Source organism: Onychomys torridus, chromosome 9 (assembly GCF_903995425.1).
Source record: "Onychomys torridus chromosome 9, mOncTor1.1, whole genome shotgun sequence".
NCBI classification, from domain to species: Eukaryota; Metazoa; Chordata; class Mammalia; order Rodentia; family Cricetidae; genus Onychomys; species Onychomys torridus.
Genome location: NC_050451.1, coordinates 22,767,131 through 22,793,815, shown reverse-complemented (window position 1 = coordinate 22,793,815; position 26,685 = coordinate 22,767,131). Strand labels below are relative to the sequence as shown.

At 41.7% G+C, this 26,685-nt stretch overlaps 1 protein-coding gene across 21 annotated transcripts in view; it reads right to left on the bottom strand.

The window, feature by feature from the left end:
- The window catches only part of Cadps (calcium dependent secretion activator), a 457,300-nt gene extending 437,597 nt beyond the window's left edge, over window positions 1–19,703 (bottom strand). For 9 of the 21 annotated variants that reach the window (XM_036199634.1, XM_036199637.1, XM_036199635.1 and 6 more), the window contains exon 1: window positions 18,862–19,696. In XM_036199634.1, the coding sequence (XP_036055527.1) occupies window positions 18,862–19,296 (435 nt within the window). In that variant the 5' untranslated portion in view covers window positions 19,297–19,696. Of the gene's footprint in view, window positions 1–18,861 lie in introns of all 21 variants that reach the window. The other 12 variants (XM_036199648.1, XM_036199650.1, XM_036199649.1 and 9 more) reach the window with 3 other exon arrangements.
- Between the last annotated feature and the right edge of the window lie 6,982 nt (window positions 19,704–26,685).

Below are 26,685 nucleotides of genomic sequence, written 5' to 3'. Positions count from 1 at the left end.
GAAACTTGCAGCATGTTCTTAACCACTGAGACATCCCCCAAGCTCCCTCATTTAGGTTTTTTTTTTTTTAAACAACTTTTTGAAGATGGAAACTTCAAATTCAGCCAAAATGTTCTCTATGACTATTGTATTTTTTTCTTTAATGAGCTGAGATTCTTCCTCAAAGAGCCTGTCCCCACATCTGGATATTTCTGACTTCATTGAGACTTCTTCCATGACTCTTCATTGAGAAGCCCATGGTTCTTACGTTTGTCTTTCTCCCTGTCTGCTTTCTTAACCCTGTGCTTAAACTTATACTAAAACACCTTCATTAAACTCCAACTCTGCTCCTTAAGCTGGCTGCTCCGAAATCCCAGTGTGGCCTGGAAGAAGATTTCTGAAAGTCTAGGGGAACTCCCCGGCCTACTAGGGCGACAGTGGAGAGCTGTGCTTCCTATCTCTGCCCTCCAATGCCAACATACCAAAAAGTCTTTCTCCCCAAGATTTTACTGGTTCCCCCAGCTATGATTTAATAGTGTTCTAAATGCAATCAAATCAGTTAACTTGTTAATGTAAAGAAAGACCTTTCTTTTCCCAATTATGTTGTTAGGTTATACAATATTTGATTAAATTACAAAATTGTAATTACCAATATTACATTACAGTTACAAAAGCTAGTTCAAAGAGACCTGGGAAGTCCAGTTATTCTAAACATATACCTCAGCTGAGGGAAGTGTGAGTGCCCAGGTGGACTGGAGCAGTCACCAGCCCTCAGAGTCTATGTTTTGAGAAAAGAACAGAAAATTTTAGTTAGGGCAGGAAGTTAGTTAAGAGGAAATAATCTAATAAACACTGTATTTTAGTTGAGAGCACATTTAACAGTAACATTTAAAAATTGCAAAAATACAATAAATTACATGTACAACTTTGAACAATACAGAGATTTCTGGATAGAGGAACACAATGTCATAATGACATCAGTTATATTTAACAATTGGCGGGGGCATGACTCAGTGAGTAAAAGTTCTTCCTACAAGCCTGATAACCCAAGAGCTCTATCCCTAGAACTTACTTAAAAAGCTGGGTGAGGTGTGCCACACAACCTCAGCTTTCCTTCAATGGCAGTAGGAGAACAAGAGAAATCACCTACAAGTGCTGAGCAGCCAGCCTGGAGTGCTCCAGAGTAACCCGACTCTAAACGTGGTAGAAGGGGAGAGCAATTGCTTTTCAACAGCTGTCTTCTAACCTGTCCACACGCATGCTGTGTGTGCGTGCGTGTGTGTGTGTGTGTGTGTGTGTGTGTGTGTGTGTGCGTGCGTGTGTGCGTGCGTGCATGTGTGTGTGCGCGCGCGTGTGTATGTGTGTGTGTACATACAGACACACACAACAAGCACTAAACACAAACACACACAAATCGGAACAATTGAATTTTAATCAAAATCAATGAAATTTTACTTTAAACTAGCAGAAACAATATTTTTTAAACTAAAAAATGCAAAAAAAATAGATTAGTGATATTCTGAATTATAATTCAAGGAACTTCATACTAACAGATGCCAACACCTGCCACACAGGGACAGCAGTGAAATTCTTGTGGCTGTGGCCACAGGGAAGGCTAGGTCAATAAATAGCTCTTGGTTCAGTTAGGTGGCATGGTGAGGTTGGGTACGGTGGGGCAATTTGATGTTTTGGAAGGCTGAAGAAGGGGCAAAGGAAGAAGACTAAAAGTTTGAGGCCAGCCTGGGTTATGTAAAAAAAAAAAAAATTAAATCCTCAAACTAGTCAGAATTTTTTATTGAGCTTTATGAAGAAGTTATTTATGAAAGCTGGAAACAGATTACTCCATGATGCTAAAACATTTAGAAAGAAAATAAATCATACCATGATTAACTCCATCAATTACAATATAAATTTCAGATGAATCCAAAACATAATGTTGAAAAATTAAATAATAAAAGTAGTAGAAAAAATGCTTGAGTGGTTTTATAATCTTTAGGGGGAGAAGTCCTTTCATTATGTGAAATCCCAAACAATTGCTGAAGGAAAGTAGTTTCCACCAATAAAATGGCCTTTCTGAGAATGTAGAGTTGATGGTGTTTGTCTAGTGTTCCTAGAAGCCTTGGTTCACCCCAATCACCACAGAAACCATGTGCACCAGTGATCTCAGCACTGAGAAGATGCAAAGGATGACTTTTTTAGTAATGATACATTTATAACATGAATTGCTGTGAAATCAATTAGAAGATAAATAAACATCGTATATTCAATGACATGGTAACATTTTTCTCATTTAATAGGTAAAAATGCTTGTGAAAAAACACAAATATTACTTTTGGATAAACTGCATATAATATTGCTTCAAATTACAGGAAGAGGCTTCACTGGGTCACTTTAAAGGGCGTTCTCAGTGGACTGACCATGCTAGCTGAATCCAAACGATTTACTTCACTTCAGTGGTGTATACTGCTGCCGTGGATTTGGGGTTACAGAACAACTGTAAACTCTAATGCAGGTTAATGCAAATGTCTCCTCACACCACTGTTGCCAGAGGGAGCTGGCTTTCAAGGAAACAAGTTAATTTTCCATAAATCAAGTCAAAAGAAATTGCTGCATTCTCTAGATATCTATGTTGCAATATTGTAGAAAAACTTTATTGGGGTTATGTTTTAAGCCTTGGAGTCAAAGGTTTGTGTTTTTTTTTTCCTGAAACTATAGCTCAGTGACAAAGATAATGTTGAATAATGGCCATTGGAAACAAAAAGATATGGATTAGAAAATGGATAGTAATTGGGAAAGCCTTCCATATATATCTCCAAGTGAGTACACAGAGCCCTTGCTAGGGGCCGCAGAGAGAGATGCTCTGAGCTTCAGATCTCCCCACAGTGTACATGAGGACCAATTTGGTTTTCCTTTCCAGTGATTCCTTGCTGTCATTTATTGTCAATTCATAAGGAAGTAGACATTGTTAATTTTGCATAATATTTAAATTAGGCTACATTGGCCCTATGTTCTTGGGGGGGGGGAATGATAGATTAGTTTTATAACTGTAACAAATGAAGGTATGTAGAAAATCCAAGTGATGCCCTCTATAAAGCCCAACATAGGCTTTCAACTCAAATCCCAATTGAATATTGACTGAGTGAGAGCTTTGGACACTTTTCAGAGAAACAGAGAGAAAAAAATTTGAAAAGCTCTTTGGACTCAATGTTGAGCCAGGGATGTTTAGAAGTGCTGCTGAGGGCGGGGAGACATGCCTCTAGTGAATTAAAATGAGGATGGAGCTTAACCGTGTCCTCATTTAAACATCTGAGCTGCTGAGTCCTGAGCTGCCTGTGGGAGAGCAGAAAGGATCGCTCCTCTCCTCTACCAGTGGGCAGGACACCCGGCAGATCATGCGGGGCTTCTGTCAACCCTGGGAAAGCTGTTCTAACTGTCATGGAAAAATTCTGGAGCTGATAATGTCCTTTGCAAATAAGACCCTGGGCGTGTGTTTAAAGCCTTAAAGCTTTATGGGAAAACAAATCACCCACAGCAAGGTCATTCTCATCTGGCAGCTCCTGAGAGCCTGTCTTCCACGCCACTGGAGTCACTCATGGGTCTGTCTCTTCTTCAGTCACCCTGTACCCTACCAGGCACAGGACAACTGGTAAAGCTGTCTTGCTCAGTGTGACTGCCCTCTGGTCCTGACTTATCTGGCCCCTCATAAGCTTTCTATGTTTTCTTCACTGTAGTTTTATTTGGCTTCTTTGTCTTTGCTCATTTTCCCAAGGACATCATTTCTCCTGCCTCCCTGTGCCCAGAGACTCCCTATTTCTCAGCTGAGAATGTATCTTCCCCTAGAAGCCTCCAGTGACCTGATAGGCACTGCCTTGTTCTGAAGTCCTTAAGATGGTCCATGACCTGGTGACCCAAGAGCACCTGAATCTTACTCCAGGCCTAAATCTCCTGTCCTCTCAGGAGGGCTATAGTTTGGAACTTTGGAAGTCTGGGCTGACCCTGGAGCTGTTCTCTACCCCTCTACTCAGGCACATACTCTGTGTCCACCAATAACACATAAGAGGTAGGAAAGGTGAAGTACCCCAGACTGTGGGAGAAGAGACAGAGGAACGTAAATATCACGCTTCCTTCTTAATGTAAGCTGGACTGATGACTACCAAAAACTTCCCAGGAGTCTTTCCACGAACACCAGACTCCTTCTACTTGAGGAGCAGTGACAAGCATGGAAGAGAATGTAGCCCATCCTCCATGCGCCTAAGCCTTTCACTGCAGGAGGGATCCCAAGACAGAAGGGCAAAGATGTCCTTTTAGTATAGTTGGGCATTCTTTCTCTAGGACCCCAAAGGGAATGACACTGTTAGGAGGTGTGGCCTTGCTGTAGTGGGTGTGGTCTTATAGGAGGAAGTGTGTCACTGTGGAGGTGGGCTTTGAGGTCTCATATATGCTCAAGATACCGCCTAGTGTCTCGGACCACTATCTGTTGCTTGCAAGATGTAGGACACTCAGCTCCTTCTCCAGCACCATGTCTGCCTGCACAATACCACCCACAATGATAATGGACTGAACCTCTGAACTGTGAGCCACCTCACTTAAATGATTTTCCTTGTAAGAGTTGCTATGGTCATCTCTTTACAGCAATAGAAACTCTGACTAAGATAGACTCTAGCCCTACAGCATAACTCAGGCCTTCCTATATCCTTTTGTGGACCTGGTGTTCACCTGGCCTTATTGTAGTATTGTGCCCTTTGAAGGTTGGTTTAACTTGATCAATATGATGTTGCCCAGGAGAATGTTTGTATCAGAGCACTGGTCACTGAATTTACATGTGATTTAAAGGGGCAGAACCTTGCTTCTCACTAGTTAGGTGTGCAGAAAACCAGCATTCATACTCTACACAGTGACAAATACAGAGAAGCTGATATGGGAAAAATAAAGCCAAGTCTAACCCATCTCGAAGAAAGTATCCTAGAACTACTGCTTACAGCAAATATTTTCATGAGATTTCCCCCAAACTTTCCCACAAAACTATAAAGTGCTAAGTACTACATTCAAACCTAATCTGTGACCTTTCTTGCCATGTGAAGACATTTACATTCCTTTTTTGTCTCTCTCTCCACAGTCTGCTTGTGCTGGGGAAATGGGCCAGGCATAAAGTGTCTACTGCATAAACAAGAGGACCTGAATTTGGATCCCCAGAACCCACCTCAAAACCAGGCACAGCATCTGTAACTCAGTACTGGGGTCCAGAGACAGATGATTCTTGCAGCTCATTGGTCAGCTGGCCTCATTCATTGAATCTACAAAGTCCAGGTGACTGAGACCCCATCACAACAAATATGGTGGAAAGTGATCAAGGAAGACATCTCATATTGACCTTTGGCCTATTCACACATATGAATTACATCTGCATGCACATGTGTGCAACCCTACATGAACACTCATGTAAACTGCACACATAAATATATGCAAAATAGAAGACCAATATGCTTAAAACATTCTACTCTTCAGACCACTGCCCAGTTCAATGCCCATGCACTGGCACTGAGGAACATCTGTCTGCAAACCTTTGCTCTTCCTTCCTTCCTCTCTATTAATGTTTGGGTCTTTTACAGTGGCATCTGTCCTCTCAAGGGCACTCAGATTTGCTTTGTATTTTCTGGGCCCTGAAGAAGTGAAAGAATCGTTCCTCCCTTCAAAACATATTCATTGCTGTCATCTGACCTTTGGACCTTGTCAGTAAGCTACAGGTTTAATCTAGATTGTGCTTGCAGGGCTGGGGAGATGGTGTAGCAGTTAGAGCACTGGATGCTCTTTCAGAGGACTCCAGTTCTATTCCCTGCACCTAAAATGATAGCCTACAACCATCTGTAACTACATTCCAGAAGGTCTGACTCCCTCTTCTGGCCTTCTCAGTCACCAGGCATGCATGTAGTGCACATATATACATACAGGTAAAAAATCCATACACATAAATAACATAAAAACAACAAAAAATGAACACATAGTCCTTTCTTCCATAAAATCTAGCAAAAGGTATTTATGTGATGGTTGAAGGACCTTTTCAGAATCTAAAAACATACTGAGTCTAAGGACATAAATAAAATACATTAACTTAATAAAACACAGCTAAATAACTCCTCAAATGCCCTCTAAAAACATGTCATCTTCTTAAAATTTTGTCCTCATAAAATAATTTTATAATCCCAAACCATTGGAGACATTGTTTCCATTTACAAGGATTCTGTGAAAACAATCTAATCCCTGGGAAATGACTCATTAACTATTTTATACAGCTAGTTTCAAAAACATGATTTGAAAACAACACAAGTTTTTGTAACAAAAAAGCTACCTGAACATGAAATGAGAGGTACATTTCAAAATATCTGTTATGGAGTAGTAGCCTTCCACAGGCTGCAGTGACCAGGCCACTTTTAATGTGAATCTCAGAACAACAGCACAGAGGAGGGAGTCCTAGATGCAGGTAGGAAGTCCTGGTCCATCATTGCTGTTCTTTCCAATCAGGAGGAAACTCACTGGGCCACACTGTGGAGTGTAAGGAGACACTTACAAAACCAGGACTCAGAATACATGTCCTACCTATGCAAAGGGCTGTTTTAGTGTATGAAATCTGAGCAATATGTTATAAATATGGCCATTCCATAAACAATCATGAACACATGCATTGACTGTTTGTTGAGTACCTGTTCTGTACAGAGACTGCCAGACACTGCCTGGATACAGTAAATGAATGATTTCTGCAAAACTGAAGAAAGATGGAAAACAACTGAGATCCAATGGACCCAATGATCTGACTTTTTAATAGAGCATACAGTGACATGTACAGGGTGGAGTTACATTGCATGGGCTATGACCCAGGCAAGTTTATTAACTACTTTAGTTTCCTACCTCTGTAAGATTGGGATGACTAGTTACTACACTGTACAGTTATTAAATTGCATAAGGCCTTCAAATATACAAAACAAGGACTATACAGACTAAACACCTGATGTCTTCACTACTCTTTTTTGTTCTTTGTATTAACATCATCTTCTATCTATAAGAGTCACAGTGGGTGGAGGGGGGCCTTTCAAACAGAAGTGCAAAGGACCTTGAGACCCATGTGCACATGGATGGTTCAGGGATGGTCAAATGGGTCAAAGCCGAAATGACATGCAGGAAACTGTAGGAACTGAGGATGGGTAGAACAGGAATGATGCCATGCAAGCAAATTCAGGATTTATCCTGTATATTCGATAGGAAGCTGCAGAAAAACTCTGGGCAAGACTGAATTTGTGTTTAAAAAAAAAAAAAATCCTCTAGTAGTTGGTGGGGCATGGGCAAGAAAGGAGGCCAGAGGGCTGACAGGAGATGTGATGGTTGAAGACAGTTGTCAACTGGATGATCTAGAATCACTTAGGGGCCACAGGGATAGGGACTACTTCGATTAGATTGACCTCCAAATGCCTGTGAGTGATTGTGTTGATGAGGTTAGTTAAGGGGCGAAGAGCCACCCTGAAGGAGTGTGGCACTGTTCCCTGCACTTGGATCTTGGACTGCACAAAAGGGAGAGACCTAACTGAAACCTAGCAGTCTTTCCTTCCTGACTTCAGCTACAATGTGACCAGCTGCCTCAAGTTCCTGTCACTGTGGCATCATTGCCATGATGGCCCGTGCCCTCCAACTGTGAGTCAGAATAGGTCCTTTTTGCTTGTAAGTTGTTTTTCTTCAGATTGTTTCATCACAGCAAAAAGAAGAGTAACCAAGACAGAAAGGTTATACAACCATGAATGCAAGCAAACTTGAGGCCCTAAGTAGGTCCATGAGCTACAAAATGAAAAAGGAGGGAAGGAAATTAATAGTTTAATAAGGTATATCAAAAGAATCTGTGCAGGACAAGGTGGTGAGGATGAACAATAGTAGAGATGTAAGGCTGGGTTGCATGTTTATGCTGTGACAGTTTAGATGTATGACAGCACCATTGTGCACTCATCAAGCAGAAAATGCAGAGGCAAAGGATATGGATGAGAGAATATTGTTATTGTTGAGTGGTTTTATCTAGGAGAAATGCCATGGAAAGTGGTATTCTTCTATGTGTGGCTTGTAGATCTGTGCCTTCTGTGGGCTGCTTGTTATTGGCTGTGGTCTAGATGAAGTACTTATACTCAAAGTACATAAGCCTCATCACTAAATGTTTTTTTAACTGTGTTTGTTCAAATTGACTAAAATTCCTCTTGTAGCAAGGCCTTCAAGTATGAGAAAAACCATAGGTTGATCTGCATTCTAATCCAAGTTCTTTGTCTCACTATAAGTTGAGAGAAGCCATTCACTGGCTTCCATTACTCTGCAGCCACCCCTTGAGTAGTGTTAATGCAAGCATCTGGACACCCAGTACTGGCAGAATGGGAAAAGGTCTGTACTGGAGACAAAGATACAAGAACTGGAAATGTTATGATTTGGGTGGCTAAAGCCATTGTTGGTGCTGGTACCACTGAAGATGAGACAGCTTAGGAGAGGGCTATATTAATTAGGATTGCTCTAACTAAGCAATGTAAACCATGTACCTTCAGCAATGGGGGTCATGGTGGTGGCAGATGTGGCCCCTCAGAAATGTGAGGAGGAATCTGCTCTGTGACTCTGCCCTGACTTCTAGATTACTGGGCCAATTTTATGTGGTCCTTGCTTCAAGAAGCATTACTGCAGACTCTCTTCCTCTTCGCAGAGTATCTTCCCAATGTGCATGTCTCTGGGTCCAAATGATCCCTTTTCATAAGGACATCAGCTATGATGAATTAGGGGAGACTCACCTTCAAGTAGCATGTTATTTTCTTTAAAGTCTCATTATGGGATCTTGATGTTAATGCTCTCCCATATGAATTTTGGGGTACATTATCACCCATAACAAGGGCCAAGAACTGAAATCTGGAGAGAAAACTAATATTTAAAATTATGGCTAGTAAATGGCTGTAGATAAAAGTGCTTGGCACACAAACCTGATAACATGAGTTCAATCCCATTGTGGAAGGAGAGAACCAACTCCTGAATGTTATTTTCTAACTTCTCTAGATGTGCCACAGCCACATGAGCCAGCACATACACACTAATAAAGTGAACTCACTACATCTTGCCTTACACTAGCTTTTCTATATGGGTACACTTCAATCTCTTAGGCAGACTGGTAGGTTACAGGAGGTGAGGAGGGCTGTCCAAAATGACTATGAGTGTTTTACTTACAGGATCCAGAGAGTTTCTTATTTATAGAAGTGGCTCAAAACAATGTATAACATTGTCTGATGATGTCTAACAAACAAAAATTGAATATGGAAGAGCCCCCAAGAAATGTTTTAAACACAGTATGTTATGACACACTGTCTTATAGACAACAGTTGCTATACTTGTCAGAAAGATCGCCAAAGTAGATGTTCAAGTTACATTTCAACTCATTTGCTTAAACAACACCATGCCTACCATCCACACCAAAAGGCTGTTTTTCGACATGGGCAACAGAAGGCGTGATTATTTGCAAGAATTTTCACTGTTTTCCTTTTGCCTTCTGAAGTGGCACAGTTGATTGCTTGAACCATTCTGTACTTTTGCCAAAACCCCATTGTCTCTTTGAAATTGTTAAACCCCTTGGAAGGTTTGCAATTTAGTGTGTGCTCCTGGAACACCTTTAAAATGCACGTTCCTTTTCATAGACTGCTGGAAGATGTGAGATGTGAGTGTTTACTCTGTAAACAGGAGGACCTGAGTTTGAAACCCCAGCATCCATATGGAAATCCAGGGTTGTTTCAGGGGCCAAGGACCCTAGTTAGCATGGTGGGAGATGGAGACAGGCAGATCCTAAGAACTCAATGAGCAGACAGCCTATTTGAAACAGTGTGCTTCTATCTCATAGCCATAAGGTAGAAATGATGTCCTTCAATGAATATGCATGTCTAGGTTCCTGGGTACATATGCCCAAAAACTCACGTGCATACACACAAATATACACAACACCACAAACACTGCAGGCATGTGTGCTCGGATGCACACACACTTTTACTCCCTATTTATTGCCTGTTGCTGTGATGAAATAGTCTGAGCAAAAGCAACTTTGGAAGGAAAGGCTTATATCAGCGTACAGCTCATAGTTCATCATCAAAGGAAGACAAGGCAGGAATCTGGAGGCAGAGACTGAAACAGATACCATAGAGGAGTGCTATTTATTGGCTTGCTCACTAAGAATAAGCTCTGCTACTTTTCTTATATAGCCCAGAACCACTTGCCCAGGGATGGCACCACCCATAGTGGGCCAGACGCTCCTACATCAATTGGCAGTCAAGACAATGCCAAATAGACATGCCCACAGGCCAGTTGTGATCTAGACAATTGAAGTCACCTCTTCCCATTTGACTCTAGTTTGTGACAATAAAAACTAACCAGCATACTCCCTATCTCTCAATTTCAGAATAACAGTTGGCAGACTGAAATATCTGTGGACTTTATCATTGAAATAATTTTTCAAACCTTTCTCACACTTGTTAAAATGAAAATTGAAACAGCAAAGAACATTTTCCCCTTTAACTAGAAAGAGGTATCAGAAAAGTCTATACACATAAATAATTTAATTCCCTTATAGATATTTCATACCTATAATATTCTTATTACTATGTCAATGTGCAAGAGTCCTACAGTTATTACTTATTCATAATCCAACCTAATCTGGAAGAGATGGCTTACAATAAAAGAACAGAGAAAATAATGCCTAATTCTCCTAAATGTAGTGAAAAATAATATACTTTCCTATGTTAAATATAAAGAACTTTGAGATCCCAGGACTCCTTAAACCCTTCAGTTGTCACTACAGTGTTGTTGACTGCCTTTTCTTTCTTTCTTTTTCAGAAATGGCAAGTTGGCCATTTGAAACTTCCCATTGAAAACTTGCTAGGAAATAGAATGTTGGTGTGGAATTTCAACATTTTCAAAGGACCTACTATGTGTCCAACATTGTTTGATAGGTGAGTAATTGAAGAAAAATAAAATGTCTCTGTCTGTGGAAGAGAGGCACATACAAAGGTAATTTAAATATTGTGTACATAAGGTAGATTGAACTCAAACTACAGAGTTGTATGGGAGTTAGCCCAATGTAAAGGCTTGGGACAGTTTCCTAAGGGAGTTAATGTTAGAGTTAATTAAAGGACAAATAAGAGTGAATCAGAGAAGGGGAATGGGGTGTTCTAGATAAGAAGCAGCTACAGAAAAGGTTACAGCAATAAGAAACAGTGTAGGAACCTTGGGGGAGCAAAAATTTGTGAATGCTATTATGATGGCGACTATGAGCATTTCCTCAGCAACATGAACCATATGTAAGGGACTTGTGCCATACTTTTCTCTTGCAATTCTTGATAAGGTTTCTCCATTTTTTAAAAGAAGAAGGGGGTGGGGAATGGACCTGTCAGGGTTTGGATGTGAAACAACCTCCTCAGGCTCATGTGTTTGAAGTGTAGGACCCCGGATGGTAGTACTATTTTGGTGGTGGTGGGTTCTTTATGAAGATGTATGGCTATATATAGGGAGCCTCACGGGTGATAGTCCTCCCCTAGTTCTGGCTCAAGTCTTGATTATTGATTGGCTAAGATGTAAACAAGCAGTCTCCTGCTCCCACTGCCACAGCCTCAAGTCACCATGGACTCCACTATGCCTATCTCAGGCCATTGGACAGCACACAATCTTTAACTATACCCCTCCCCATCATTCCTCAGTCAAGTGGAAGGTATTTATTTGGTCACAGTGTCATGAAAAGTACCTGAGGTCACATAGCCACCAGTTGATAAAATTTAATTTAATTTAGGCCACATAGCTCACCAGCTAAACAGAAATTTAAACTATGGAATGAAAGTGTACAGAAGTGAAGGACTTCACTACTATGCCATACATTGTCTATTTCTCTAAGTCTTCCCTGCCTAGATATATGAACATATATATGCACTTACTATTAGCCATACCGGCTTAGAATTTACTCTTTATACAAACATAATGCACTTTCTAAGTTCATTAGTGATGGCAACAGTTTGATACTACAATAGTAAACCAACATTTGTAAAGAGATGTTTGTATCAAGACCAAAATTTCAAGACTTGAAGAAACAAAGTGCCCTTTCATATGACAGAAAGCATAAGGTGGGGAAGGAAAGTGACCAGGAGAGTAAGGAATTCTGGGAGTCCCACCACGGGCCACTTGAGTGGCCCAAGACTCTGTGAAGCATGTAGCAAGTCTTTCCATTAATGTGTTTGCTATTAGCCATTTAACAAATCACATGTTCAAAGGTGGGGGGGGGGTTAAGCTGGATAAACGGATCATTTATCTTTCCATAAAATTAGTGAAGCATCTCAGCAAAAAGGAGGACAGAGATATATGGCATGTGTGGCTCCATCTAGTTTGTAGAAGATGCCATGACAATGGCCACCTGCTTTTCTAGATTTTCCTATGTTGCTAGTGATAGAAACTAGAAATATATCCCTTACTATGGCAGGGATATATCACATACATTAATTCTCACAAGCCTTACAGACAAAAATATTGATGTGTATATGCACACACATGTGTGTATGTATACATGGATATGTATATGTGCATAAACTTTGTCAATGCAAGAACTAATACTTATTTTAAACTAACCAAATGTCCAGTGCTGTCATAAGCATTTTACTATATTATCTCACTTAATTTTCATAACAACCCAAAGATGACAGTACAACTACCCACCCTCTATTTTGCTGGTGCATACATTGAGTCTCTGAGAGAATAAATAAACTGCAGATCATAGAGTCTATAACTGGCTGCCACAGGTAGGAAATAATCCCGAGTCTCAGCGTTTAAGCTCTTAACCACTGTCCTTACTGTCCATCGAGATAAGAACAGTATTGACCAGATTGTCAACTGTCTCCCTCCTTAATTATCTGGTAAGATAATTAAGAACAGAAATAAGAAATAAGAACAGAGAAGCAATTCTATTACAGGCTTGGCATAACCAATAAAAATGAATAAGGTAGTGCTGACCATCAAGCCTCTAATTCTGCAGAAATGATGACTCTGATCCTAACAAGAAAACGAGAACAGTTGCCAGAAGCAGGGAACATGGTGTTCCAAGTGCCAGACTCTCTCCCAAGAATGCTACCCAGGGGCTAGGGTCAGACCAACAGTATCTGTCAAGCAGCACAAAGAAGTGCTTGGAAAGACCTATAGCACTGCTGTTCTGCCATCTAGACATATATGGCTTCCTTCTTGGAACAAACATAATTCAGTTAAAAGTGATGCACATTCTATTATTTAAGTGATGGCAGGGGAGTCTTCTTTGTATCGCTCTTCATAAATCTACAACAGTTCTGTCCTAATGTTGCCATAATATTAAACATAAGAAAAGGTGACATTCAAATTTTTCACCATAAAATATTTAGAAGTCACAAGAGCTGAGAACTAATTAAAAACAGGGGAAATACAAACAAAATAACTTTGTAGATTGGCTCCAAGTTACAAGTTACAGCTTAAAATTTCCTGTGTAGTCTGTCTTCCAACCTCATCTGAAAATCTGCATAGCTGGATGAACTTATTTCATAATGTGAAAACATGCCAACTCCAAGCTCAAAGGATTTTACATCTTGCTAATGAGCAACTGCATTTTCCAGTACAATCAACTATTATATCTAAAGAGACATGAGCAATTATCTAAAGGTGCCTTGCCCCTTCCTGCAAATGACAGATGAACTTAACTAGAAATAGAGAAGACTTGCCTATAATCTATGACCCACTGGTGGTAGTAATTTACTTCAGACACAAGATTCAATATATACCCCCCATCATCTAGATTTTAAAAAATTGTGCAAAGTCATCTGTGTACTGCTTCCTGAAAATTTCCCTAGTATAAAGCCAATCTGAGTGCATCAGCACACACCACTCCTTCTCTTATGACCCACATCTTCTAGTAAACTCTATCCTTCTCTCAACTTATTGAGTCCTATGTCTGCTATCTTTCAAACTAAACCACAGACTCCTCTGATTAAGAATCAGATGGCACATGTGGCCTTTGGTTCTACCACCCAGCCTGGCTGAGTGCTTGCTGTAGTGAGCACCTGCTCCTGTGTTTAGAGCTTAGTTTTAAGGTAGAGCTCTCCTCATCACCCCTGCTTCAGTTTTATAGATACTTGGCCCCAAGTCAAATACTGTTGTATCCAATGTGATAGTCTATGGATATGCATTCATTTGCTCTTTCAGAGAGAAGATCTCTGAACCATTTGACTTTCATTGCCTGATAGAGTACAATTCTTCAGGAATGAAAAATTTAATTTCCTTTGTTCTTAAGTCCAGTTGCAAGGAAGGAGGAGGCTATTCCAGGTGTGTAATGAGGCAAGAACATCTTAGTATTTTTCTATAGTCTGCATCTTCAGAAGGTAGTCTATGCCAGAACCGCATATAATAAATAGTTCCTTCTCACTGCACCAAATAGACTGGGGAGCAGAAGCAAAAGGCAGCTTTAAATAATTTAATTATTCTCTTGATAAAGATATAATCTGTTGGGAGGAAATTAGGTGACATTCACTTAGTTGTATTGAAAGATTAAAATAGTTTATATTTAAAATGCAAATCATATTTTTTATTGGCAGAGCAAAGACTAAAAAATTTGAATAGTAGAGGAATCTAGGTACCTAAAGCTAGAAATGGAGGAATTACTAATTCAGGAGTATACAGAGTTAACCAGTACTGTGTCTTGAATTTTATGAAAATCATAGCTTTTGAAATATGCCCAAATAAAGTAAAACAAGTAAATGATAGAGATGGAATCTCTCTAGCAAACAGTGACTCAATGGTAGCCATAACTTCATGGAACAATACAAGCTAAATCACATAGAAAAGAGTATTTTGGATTTAAGACATATTTCATCCAGGCATAAAGTCCCCTTGAATAAAATAGTTCTGCTGCAGTAGACACAATTTTGGACTGTCCCTTTCCACCATCATGTGGGTGAATGCACGCATGTGCGCGTGTATATGCGGGACACACACACATACTTATGGAGCACACACATATACTTTTGCACACAAAAAGATCTACATGAGAGTAGCTATAATCCAAACATTATGAATAATGACTACCCAATTAAAAATCATCCTGTTGATCTAAATATTACACATCACTGTTTACAGTGCCTGATTTCACATTCCCTTAGCAGCATCTATAAGTAGCTGGTTCACATGAGGTAGCCACCCATCATCATTACTATGTAACTTAGAAACAGATGGTACAGCTCTGCCATGCCAACTCTAGGTATTGACTTTATCATTCTGAGGAAGAAGGGGAGATAAAGCAAAGAACTGTTGCCATTTTTGAGTTACTATATCAGTATTGTGAGTTTCATAGGGAAAGTTTTTGTTTGGGTCATACATGAACAGTACCACCATGTCACATTTATACTTAGTAATGAAGACAAAATATACTTATAAATAATAAAATACAGTTTTCAAATGGTCTGTTGATAGACTTTTCTTTACATTGAAGAGAGTAGCCAAATGCCCAAGCACTCTGTCTTTCCAATAAAGGAGAATTAACTATCAGCATTATCCACACAGCATATCTTCTCCCTCAGCTTTTTCTCACTTGTTCGTCTGAGCTAACATACTTTTCCTTTCAGTTTGAACAATGTTAAAGAAGAAAATATGACAACATAATATTATCTAGATTAACAATTTTTGAACTTTTTTTTTCCAGACCCTTCTTTTTACTTCATGTTCTTTAAGCCCAAGTTGACTATCTGATAGGTGCTCAGAAGAAGAGGAGTGGTCATCTTTCTTGGGGCAAGTAGAGATACCCCTTTGTAAGGATAGATACATGACATGCTAGGTTCATGTTTGTATACTTTAGACTATGTCTGAGTGTCTCCTACTCAGAATATAGGATTTGTAATCAGACCACCCCTTGGCTCAATGCCTGTTCTTTTGTCTAGCTACATGTTGCTTTAGGCAAACTATTAAAACTTTTTTGAGTTTCAGAGTGATGTTGGTAATTATGTCAGGGTTTTTAAAAGAATTAAAAATGATCTCAGGGGCTGAAGATGCAAGGGCAAGCACTCCACTTGCCTTGCATATCTAAAACCCTGGGCGTTTGAGTCCCTGCACCACCAAACCAAAAGCAAATATGAGTTCAGAATGGAAAATGAATTTGGACAAAAACTATAGACTTCACTATTAATGTATTGCTTTGGTTCTTTGTAAAATGTGTTATGCTTCTGAGTAATTAACAACGTAGGAGAGTTGCTTGGTGCACGTGAGAACTGTCTCTGTTCTGCAGTTAACTTAAAACTGTCCTCAAAATAAAGTGAATAGTTTGAAGAATGGTCTAGGTGGAGAGCCTTACATGTTGCAGATACATGATGCAGACTCCCGCGTTTCAGAAGATACACTGTACTCTTTAATACACCCTTCCCTGTTTTGTGATTCCTTCTCCTATGCAGTTCACTCTTTCTGCCTTCTGCATCATTCTATCCCTTTCTCTGCTTCATTTTTCATCTGTTTCTAGTTCACCTGTTTCCAGTCTGTTCAAAGCTCACCTTTAGGTCACAATTAGTATATAGTGATCCAGACTGGTATTAACTTAGCAGTTTTATTTGTTGTCTTTTACATTTTACCATAATGAGTACACAAACCTTTTCAATACTTCTGGAGCTTCAAAACTTTGAATCTGGAGAGAAAGAATGCCATTTCTAGAGTGCATTAAACAATAAAAGACAGAGCAATAGGGAAAGCTTACTTCCTTTTTAATAATGAGATATGTATGTATGGAGATACACACACACACACACACACACACACACACACACACACACACACACACACAATCTTCCCACTGTAGCACTAGGCCTGGGCTGTTTTGCTGGGATGTATATTCAGCAATAGTTTTTCTAGTACCTAAAAATAGTGTGACAGAAGGCCAGTGTTTCCATTGTCCTAGAGTGTCCGTAATGTGAAAAGGTCATATATAAAGACAGGCTTGGCCCACAGATAGCAGCTTTGGATGGACTGGGGTGAAACATGCAGTCAGATTGGGGGGAAACATCTCAGAGCAGCCTTTCTCAGGTGACAGAACTGGCTTCCTACAGGATTTTCCTATTTCTTTCTTCCAGTGCTTGACCTAAGCATCTGCTTAAAGGACACAGCTACAAAGCCTTTGACTGATAAATGGAAGGTCATGTGTCATTTTGTTTAAAGTCATAGTGAGAGGCTAGGACATCTTTGGCTAATTCAGTCCTTGAGTTTTGAAGGTAGAATTTCCCACACTATAATCGAAGCAGAAATTTTGATTAACTGACTATGTAGAGTCACGTTAAACCTTAAGAATTGTATCAAATTTTTACTTTTTTAAGGGTATTTTGGCTCTAATACAGGTGGAAAGCAAGGGCTCTGGAAGTGGGTGTTGTGGAGACGAGGGTGGAGGGCAGTATGTGTGCCTACCTGCTATCTCTCACCCAGGAAACGAGTCTTTTTGATGTAATGAAATTGGCACCCAAGCTTGTAGTAGCTAAAATAGACAGTGTTGGGTGGTGTGTGTACATATATAAGCAAAGCAAACAGAGCAATCTCTGCCACCTAGAGATAAGGATGCAAGGTAAATATGGAAAGCCCCAACACTTTACTACAGCCAACATATAATTTTGACTTAAATGGCATCAATGTAGAAATCACTATTTTAAGAAACTAGTCTCACAACCTTGATGGGATTACAGCTGGAACCTCCCATGGCCCCAGGCTCACCTGACCTTATGCAAGCTTAAGTCCTCCAGTCATTGCCAGAGACTAAGCAGAAGGCTGACTGTCTTCACTAACTCACTGCCCCTGGGCTCCTGACCTGACTGATCCTCACCACTGACCCTCGGCCCATGGTGACCGCTCCCCCTCTCCCTCCTTTCTCTGGTTGGGAATAGTAATGGGGCCCCCATCCATCAAAAGCAGCTCAAAGCCGGTTTGGCCTTGCCCCTGCCTCAGACACAAAAAGCTTTTGATGACTATAATTGAGAAGCTAAGCCCTTTGCAGCTGCACTTTATCAAGCCAGTAACAGCAGGGCTTGGAGAGCTTTGGCGAGCCAGAAGGTGGCGGCGAAGTCACCTTGGGAGGAGAAGAGGGTCACAGGGAGTATGGTGGAGGTCCTGACCCGGGCACCGGGACCCACCAGGTGCGCCCCTGCTCTGGGATCCGTAAGGAAGGGGAAACGTGGGTTAGAGAGATGCCCAGCAAGGGAAAAACGCTGCCAGAAGGACCCTTAGGCTCTCCTAGGTGGCGATCAGCTGACCAGGCTGCGAGGGGGCGCCCTTGGCTGAGTCACGGGAAGCGTCGCCTCCAGATCCGGCTTATTTTTCCCCCCGCTTGCCCCTTCGGCTGCCCGCTGCCCCGAGAGTCCCGCGCAGCTGGAGCTCCCCACTCGCGCTGCGACCTGCGGGGTGCCTGCGCCCGCCTAGCGCACGCCCTGGAGGGCGGGCCAGAGCGCAGCGCAGCCGCCGCCGCGGGAGAGCGCGGGTTGCTCCGCAAAGGAGCAAGGCCTCTGTGGGCGCTGCCCGCTGCAAGTCACTCCCCGCGCCACCCAGGTCACAAAGCGGGACTTTCCCGCCTCGCTCCCACGCAGGGAGGCCCGTGCGCGCGGCAAGGTGCTGTAGGCCCCTGACACATCCCGGGGAGCTCCGCGCTGGCGGAGCCGGATTGTGCGAGCCAAGCTGGGCCTCGGTGAGACCGGCCCCTAGTCCCAGGGCGCGGTCTCCACCTTCCACGGCTCCTCCTCGCTAGCTGCGCCGCCGGTTCCCATTGTTCGCCCCGCCCGCTTGGCGACGTCTCGGCGCCGCTCCCCGGCCTCACGGCGCACCTACCTTCTGCTGCCGCCGAGCCATGTCGGTGGGCTGCTTGGCGTTGAAGGGGTAGGCGATGCAGCGCATCACGAACACGTACAGCTGCAGCCTCTTCTTCCTCTCCTCTTCCTCCTTCTGCAGCCGCTCCAACTCTTCCTTCTCCTTCTCGCTCACCACCGACGGGCTGGGGCTGGAGGGCCGGCCGCCGCCGGCTCGGCTGCTGGGCTGCAGCCCCCCGGCCCCGCCGCCGCTGCTCGCGCCGCTACCCACGCCGCCGCCGGCGCCCACCCCGGCCCCGGCGCCGCCGCCCCCCATCCCGGCGCTGCCCGCCGAGCCCTCGCTGGTGCGGCTGGGAGACAGGCGCGCTCCGGACGCGGCCGAGCCCAGCACCTCCTTGCCGCTCTCTTCTTCCAGAATCTCATCCGATTCCTCTTCGCTGGACGAAGGGTCCAGCATGGTGGCGCCTGGGGGGAGGTGTCCCCGGAGTCCCCGGCTTGGGGTGCAAAAGGTGGGGGGCGCTGGAGGCAGCCGAGGGTCGGCTGTCCTGGTGGGCGCTTCTTCCTAGATCAGGGAGAGCTAGCGCTGCTGCTCAGCCTCGGCCGCCGCGACCGCTTCCTCGCCTGGCGAGCGCGAGCTGGGCGCAGACCCAGGAGCGCGAGGGGAGGAGGAGAAGGGAGAGGCGCGTGTGTGCACCCGAGGTGGGCAAGGGCGAGAATCAATTGCGAGCCCCGAGCCCGCAGCCGGATGCCATCTGCAGCCGCTGAAGGAGGCGCCTCCAGAAAAGATGCCGAGTGTTGCAAGCTGTCGATGCAGCCAAGAGCCGGAGAGGCATCTTGCCGATTGGGGAGCGAGCGGCGCTTACGTGTTTATTGGCTTAACTCTCCAGTGTCCGCGCCGGAGAGGGCGACTGCAAAGGCCTGTAGGGGGGAAGGCGCGGAGAGCACCCAAAGCCTCAGAGCTTCACTGTTTTTGGTCCTCATACCCACTAGCCCTCCTTGCCCCCTCTCCTGTGTAGACCACCTCTCCTTGCCTCGACCTCTCTTTCCCTCCCGAGGACAAAAAGTTTTTTTGTGGCGAAGGGAAAAATAAAGAAGCCAATGATAACTTCTGACCATCTCAGACAGCAGGTTTTCTGCGGGCGTTGAGTGGTCACACTAAGAGGAATTCAGCAACATGGTACTTTCAAGAAAAGATCCGTCTTCTAGTTTAGTCATCACACCTGGGGTGTGGGATCTGGATTGTAGGAGAGGGCAGGAGGAAGGGCACCTGTGTAAACCTCTATTTCAGCAACTTATGACATATGTGTTTGTTGTAAAATACAAATGTATCAAATTTGAGTGAATTGGTGGACGAATCACGAAGTTCAACTCCTTAAGTAGAAATCCAGCCCCCATCCCCTGGAAGCCAGGGAAGCTTTCTCTAGACCCTAGACTCGAAGCACTTTCTGCTGAGCCTCACCAGGTTTTGGGTTGCTTGGCCCTTCCTCCATGAAGGATCTGAGGGAAGAAATAAAAATCCCCCACACCAAATAAGACCCCCCCAAACTCGCCAGCAGCAAAATCGAATGCACTGACTGTTACACAGTCTCCTCCGAGTTGTGGGATTGCAGTCATTAATACAAAAACAGACAGTGTCTTCCTTCCCTGCTCCATCCTTAGGCCCACAGAGCCAGGCACAGGGGAGCTGGCCAAAGTGCTGAACCTAATCAGCGCCTTTCAGACGCATAGAAAAACAACCTCAAGTCTAAACTTTAGACTATTTATAGACCTGTCAATGACCTCCACCTCAGCTTGTATATTCACACATTTTCTAAGTCCCTTATCTGGAGTTTGTAAATGTGTGGCATGACTTTAAATTTAATACTACAACTGTTGTTCTGTGTTTTCCAGTCTACTGTGAGTTTTACTATAAGCTTTTTGGCAAACCTGACTATGTGAATGAACTCAAAACAAAATGTAGCTGGATATCACCCCCCAAAATTCTTAATTTTTGAGTTAATTAATATATGCACTGCTAGTATTTGCTTTACCTTACCTCAAGGATACAATTTCTTTCTATTCTTTATCCATTTAAAATGTAGAAATGGAATCTTGTGAGAACTGCTACAATTTACTAGTACTCTTAACCCTTCAAGGAAATAAAATATGTTCAAGTAATGGTTTACTGGTCTTCCTGGAATTGAAAAATATCAGAGATCAACAACGTTTAGTCAGCATTTTTGTTAATGAACTGTTCTAAGTGCTTATGGAGATGGAACATTTAGAAGATTCTCTCAGGAGTATATTTTCCTTTGGGAGATATAGCGTAAACATATGAAGAACTGTGGCATCATTTATTTCAAACAACACATCAACAAACTCAGGTTTGTAAACTGTAAAAGGTTCTTGTGAATGAAGCAATTTGTGAAAGAGGAGAATCATATTCTCAAAGATGAGAGGGAAACTTTAAAGAGGAAACATGAGTGGAGAGATATTGGAAGTTGAAACGATGGTTTGGAAAGGTTTAATGAAAGAACACAGAGGGAGCAAAATGCAGAATTTTATAGAGCTCCCCTGTGAGTGACTGAAGAGGAAAGAGAATCTGAATTATAATCCATTTGACCATACAGAGAGGCTGAGTTTAGCATATAAAGAGGTTAGCTAGGGGGAAGGAAATGATTTGGGGAAGGTGTGCTGGAAGGCAGACAGAGATCATTTATTGATCAAATATGTCTTCCATATACAAGTGTAGACATTAAATTATCAGACAGTGAAGACAGAGTGGTGTGAATCTTGTCTGCATATCCATTTGGAGTTTATAAAATTATTATATATAATAAGGTTTTGCTTAGTTTTATATTTTTGCAGATTTGTTTGGAGTTGTATTTTTTTCAATTAGTCCTTAATTAAGAAACTAAACAACCACCATTTATTAAATATATGAATGTACATTTGGATATTATAGGAAACATTGCTTAGATAAACCTGACAATATTTTCAAATAAATCCCCAAGAATATCAGAGACTTAAGCAATACACACACACACACACACACACACACACACACACACACACACACACACACACCTTTCCAAGACATGTCTTAGCTAAGTTCATCATTCATGGAAGTATTATAACTTCAAGAGACCTACAGACAAGATATGCCAGCCAGAACTCCTTAGGTAGTTGACCTAAGGATTATGACTTTCCTAAGTGAATGTTCTGGTGAACAAGGAAGGAAAAAAAAAAAAAACCTTAGAATTCAGTCAGATACTCTTAAATTTTGTCTACATTTTAATATCTATGTCCATATTATGATATGATTCTACTGAAGATGCCAGTGCTCTCATGCAAACATGCTCAAACAGGCCATGTCAGGAGCACACATACATGTTTGCCTCATGTACTCTTAGGCTATGTAGGAAACTTGGATAACCTTAAAGTGATAGAATAACTTATAGTAAGTAGTGTAGAGAGATGTATCAGGAAAGTAGAAGTTATAACATTCAATTTAGTAATCTCACTGACAAAAAGGAAAGTCTAAAGGGAATGAAGACAACAGAGCTAAGCCAGGGGTTTCTAATAGATGCGTTAAAGATCTCTACTTTCCTCACAAGTGTTGGTCATGAGTAAGAGGCCACACACTGGCCGATAGTGCAGGTAAAAGCAATCACTTCTTTATGTGGCTAATAAAACATGTTTCAAATAAGAACTGGTTTTAATTTCTACTTTGGTGTCCCGTGGTTTTATGATCAGAAGGCAGAGTTTAGTCAACTTACTATTTTAAAAATATGTATTAATTTTTTTAGTCATAATCATCTCATCTAATGTATATTTTCTTTAAAAATTTAAATTCTATGACTAGCACAGAAGATCTGAAGGTTGATTCATTCAAATCTTGGGGTATGCCTGAGGTCAAGTTAAGTGTTGAGTTTCTCAGCTCAGGTAATTCTGTCTCTGATACCTATTAGTATCATTATCCTAAGCAAATGAATGATCCAGACTCAATGAATAATTGAGCAATACTTACTTCCCTTGAAATGACAAGAAACTTAGGTGATATAGGCAAAGTCATATTTTAGCTGTAAATGTTTTTTCAAGCAATATTGGAAGGCCTTGCAGTCAACAGTCAGAATTGAACACAAACAATTGGGAGGGCAAATAAAGTGAAACATCATAGTAAGAATAACAGATCCCAAGTTAGAGAAGGTTTGCTCTTTTCTTTAAATGAGCCCCCATTTGGGTACCTTTGAAGATTTAGAAAATGATCTACTTTGTTTCTGAAACGGTTTTGCATCCTTCCTCCTTATCACACAATGGTTCTCTATATAAGGAGTTGAAGTGAGTTAGGATGGAAGGAAAGGTATTCATGGACCAAAAATAATAACATCAGGCCATACAAAAACATCATCTTTTTCTCAATGAAACCAAATATACTTAGGGTCATAAATAATAGTGCTTGTGAGAACTGGCCTTGGAAATGCACTCTTTACTTTTAAGAAGATGAAAGAAAAAAATAAAACAATACATTTACACAATATCACAAATTTGAAAACTCTTCACAAGAGCCATCATTTTTCTTGAACTTGCAATTTCTTCTTGTAGAAGTGGGAGGTGGGTCTAGTTTGGATGGGAATGCAGTTTATGCTGGTATTTACTTGAAAAGTTGGAGGGTTTTGTCATTTTGTATTGGGATAGTGACATGGTACCAGAAAGGGGGAGAAAATGTTCAAACAGTCATTTCTTGTTGAGGAATTAGATCGGTAATCTACTGGTTAACTCAATTCTCCAATCATGGTCACCTTTGTAAAACTGGTAACACTATGTCTTTTTCTTTTCAAAATAATATTTTGAGCTGATTCAATTAATATTTAACCATTTTCATTCTAGTGTCTTCAGTCTGGAAACAGTGATCCAGATTATAAATAGAAATAACTAAAATAATATTTCATACTAACAAGCTTCAGCTTTAAATAAGGGAAATGGAGGATGCCTTAGCTTACATGTTCATAAATAATAATAGGTTCCTTGCTGAGTATTTCGGGGAGTAAACTGGGTAAATGAGGGATGCTGAAAGATGTTTCAAGGATAAAGGGACATTAATCAAAAGATGTAAAGGTGGATCCAGATTCCAGAGAAGGTGGAATCATCTGGTTAGTGATTTACTAGATAAATACAGTTAGGGTAATGGTCTAAATCAGCACTAGTTACCTATGTGCCAAGTCAAACCAGGAGAAGAAATTCCATGTACTAGCACTTTTGTTCTGTGCAGGAAAGTGTTCTTCTTCTTCTGAGAGAGCTCTTTTCCATATAAGAGTCTACTTTTTCAGCCCACTGTTTATAAGAAGTTCGTTTCTCCTTCTGTGTTTGTTTGATCAGTGACAGCTTTCAGCCAACTTGGGTTTCAAAAGACTCTGTAAGAGATGGTGATGTCTCTCATTATGCAATAACAAATCAGACATGATGATTTGCCATAAGAACCAAAGGCTTCTGGAAGAAATAGGGTTTGCATTATAATGGAATGTGGTATATTGGTATATTTCTCTCTCTCTCTCTCTCTCTCTCTCTGTGTGTGTGTGTGTGTGTGTGTGTGTGTGTGTGTGTGTGCATTTCTTAGGGTTTTATTCTCATCATGACTTCAGCAACTCTTATAAGGAAAATATTTAATTGAGGCCAGCTTACAGTTCAGAAGTTTAGTCCATTATTGTCAGAGCAGAAACATTATGATATGCAGGTAGACATGGTGCTGGAGAAGGAAGCCAGAGTTCTACACCAAGATTGGCAGGCAACAAGAAGAAAGTGAGCCAATGGGCCTGGCTTGGGTATTTGAAACCTCAAAGACCACCCCTAGTGACACAGTTCCTCCACAAAGGCCACACCTATTCCAACAAGGCCACACCTCCTAATGCCACTCCCTAAGCATTCCTATATAAGTTCATGGAGGCCATTGTTATTCAGACCACTGCAGTGTGTGTCTGTGTGTGTGTGTATGTGTGTGTGTGTGTGTGTGTGTGTGTGTGTGTGTGTGTGTGTGCTATTCATGTGACTGTAGAAACTAGAGTGTCTTCCTCTATAGTTCTCCATCCTATTGTTTTATGCAGGATCTTTAATTGAGCCTGGATCCTGCCATTTTAGTTTGACTTGCTGGCCAGCAAGCCATTGGTATCCTTACGTTTCCACATCCATAATGCTGGTGTTATAGGTGCATGCTGCCACACCTGGCTTTTACCTTAGCGCTTGGGATCATAACCCAGAAAAGACTTAACACAACTGAGCCATTTCCCAGAACTGGAATTTGTTAGGTTTCAGTCAGGAACTCATAGGTATATGAATCTTATTCTTTCATTGTCCTTAATTTCATATGAATATTGAGAGATACACAATGAAAAATTGTATAGAAACATCACAATGCTATTGTGATAAACTGATGCAAGGCTTCATGTTCCCCAGCATAGAACTCCGATAATGTTAGAATAAACTGTGCAATTTAGGCCTTGTACCTGAGTAGATTCTCTGCCTTCAAAAGCCAGGATTTATATTTTTCTATGCCATCATCCTCTAATCAGTTACAGCATATAAGTAACAATAAGCACAATTAAGCAAACCTGCAAAAATGAGCCGGAAGGCTTGTTCAAAGACTGCAGGCCTGCAATCCACTTAACCCAGTGACACCAAAGAAAAGAGGAGACCAGCCCTAGAGAAATATGTGTGATGTCTTTGTTACTTTCTTACCACTGTGTTTAAATGCCCTGACCAAAGCAACTTTGATAAAACAGAGGGGTACATTCCATCCTGATGGGGAAGACATGGAAGCTGGCAGGGGTGGTGTCAGGAACAAGAGGCTGGCTTGAATATTTGTTGAATCCACAGTCAGGAAGCAGAGAGTGAGCAGGAAGCGAGCTGAGCTATGCAGCCTTCAGCTAGTTCCCATCCTTTTATGTCCTCTGCTTACTCAAGGTTTCACAGCCTTCCACAAGCAGCACTGCCAGCTTTGGACCAAGTGTTTAACACGTGAACCTATGGGAGTAGTTTCATTCAAACTACAAGAGGCAGCAAAGCTTTCCAACAAGGTCAGCCTTCTGCTTACAAACACCTCAACTGACAGCTTCACCCAGGAGACTTAGCTGCTTTCTCTTCCTCTTGAGGAGGAGGTATAAGAGATTTTCTTCACCTGTTACTAGGTTCTTCAGTAAACATAACACAAATGGTAACACAGAGAAGGAACATACAGATTCATCTGACATAGATTTTACGTGACAAAGGAGCCCTCACAAGTAAAGACCCAGAGAAACAAGAAAAACTGTGTTTTTATGTTCAGGTTTGATGAAGTTCTGACAATCATATAAGAATCATTGGACTAAGGGGAAGGTCTAATGTTGGTAAGCTGGAGGGACTTGACAAGGTCTGTTGGCCCACTCTTCTCTGTGTCCCTTTATTGGCAGGTGCAGGGACATTTTTGTGGAATCCTCTCACCTGAAGGTGGTGAGACATGCATCAGAGGAAGTTGAGAGCATTCTAGCTAGATTTATAGCTTGCTCTAGAGAAATATGTCAGATCCTCGGAAATGTCTTTCAGCCTAGACTTCCTCAAATGTTAGAGAGCAGGAAATCCTTCACTTTCCTCCCAATGACATCATACCAACACTAGTGACATCATAGCACAGCTACCACTTTCCTCCAAGAGACTCAGCTTTTTCACCCCTGATAGTTCTGCAGCCAGAGATCTGGAAGATGCTCTGCTTTTGTCTCACATGAGCAGACTTCCCCCATTCTCTGTAGTATTTATTCACAATTCTGGCACCATTTTGGGCAATGTCCTTAAAGAGGATGGCTAAGACGTGGCTTCAAGCACAGCTGAGACTGCAGTC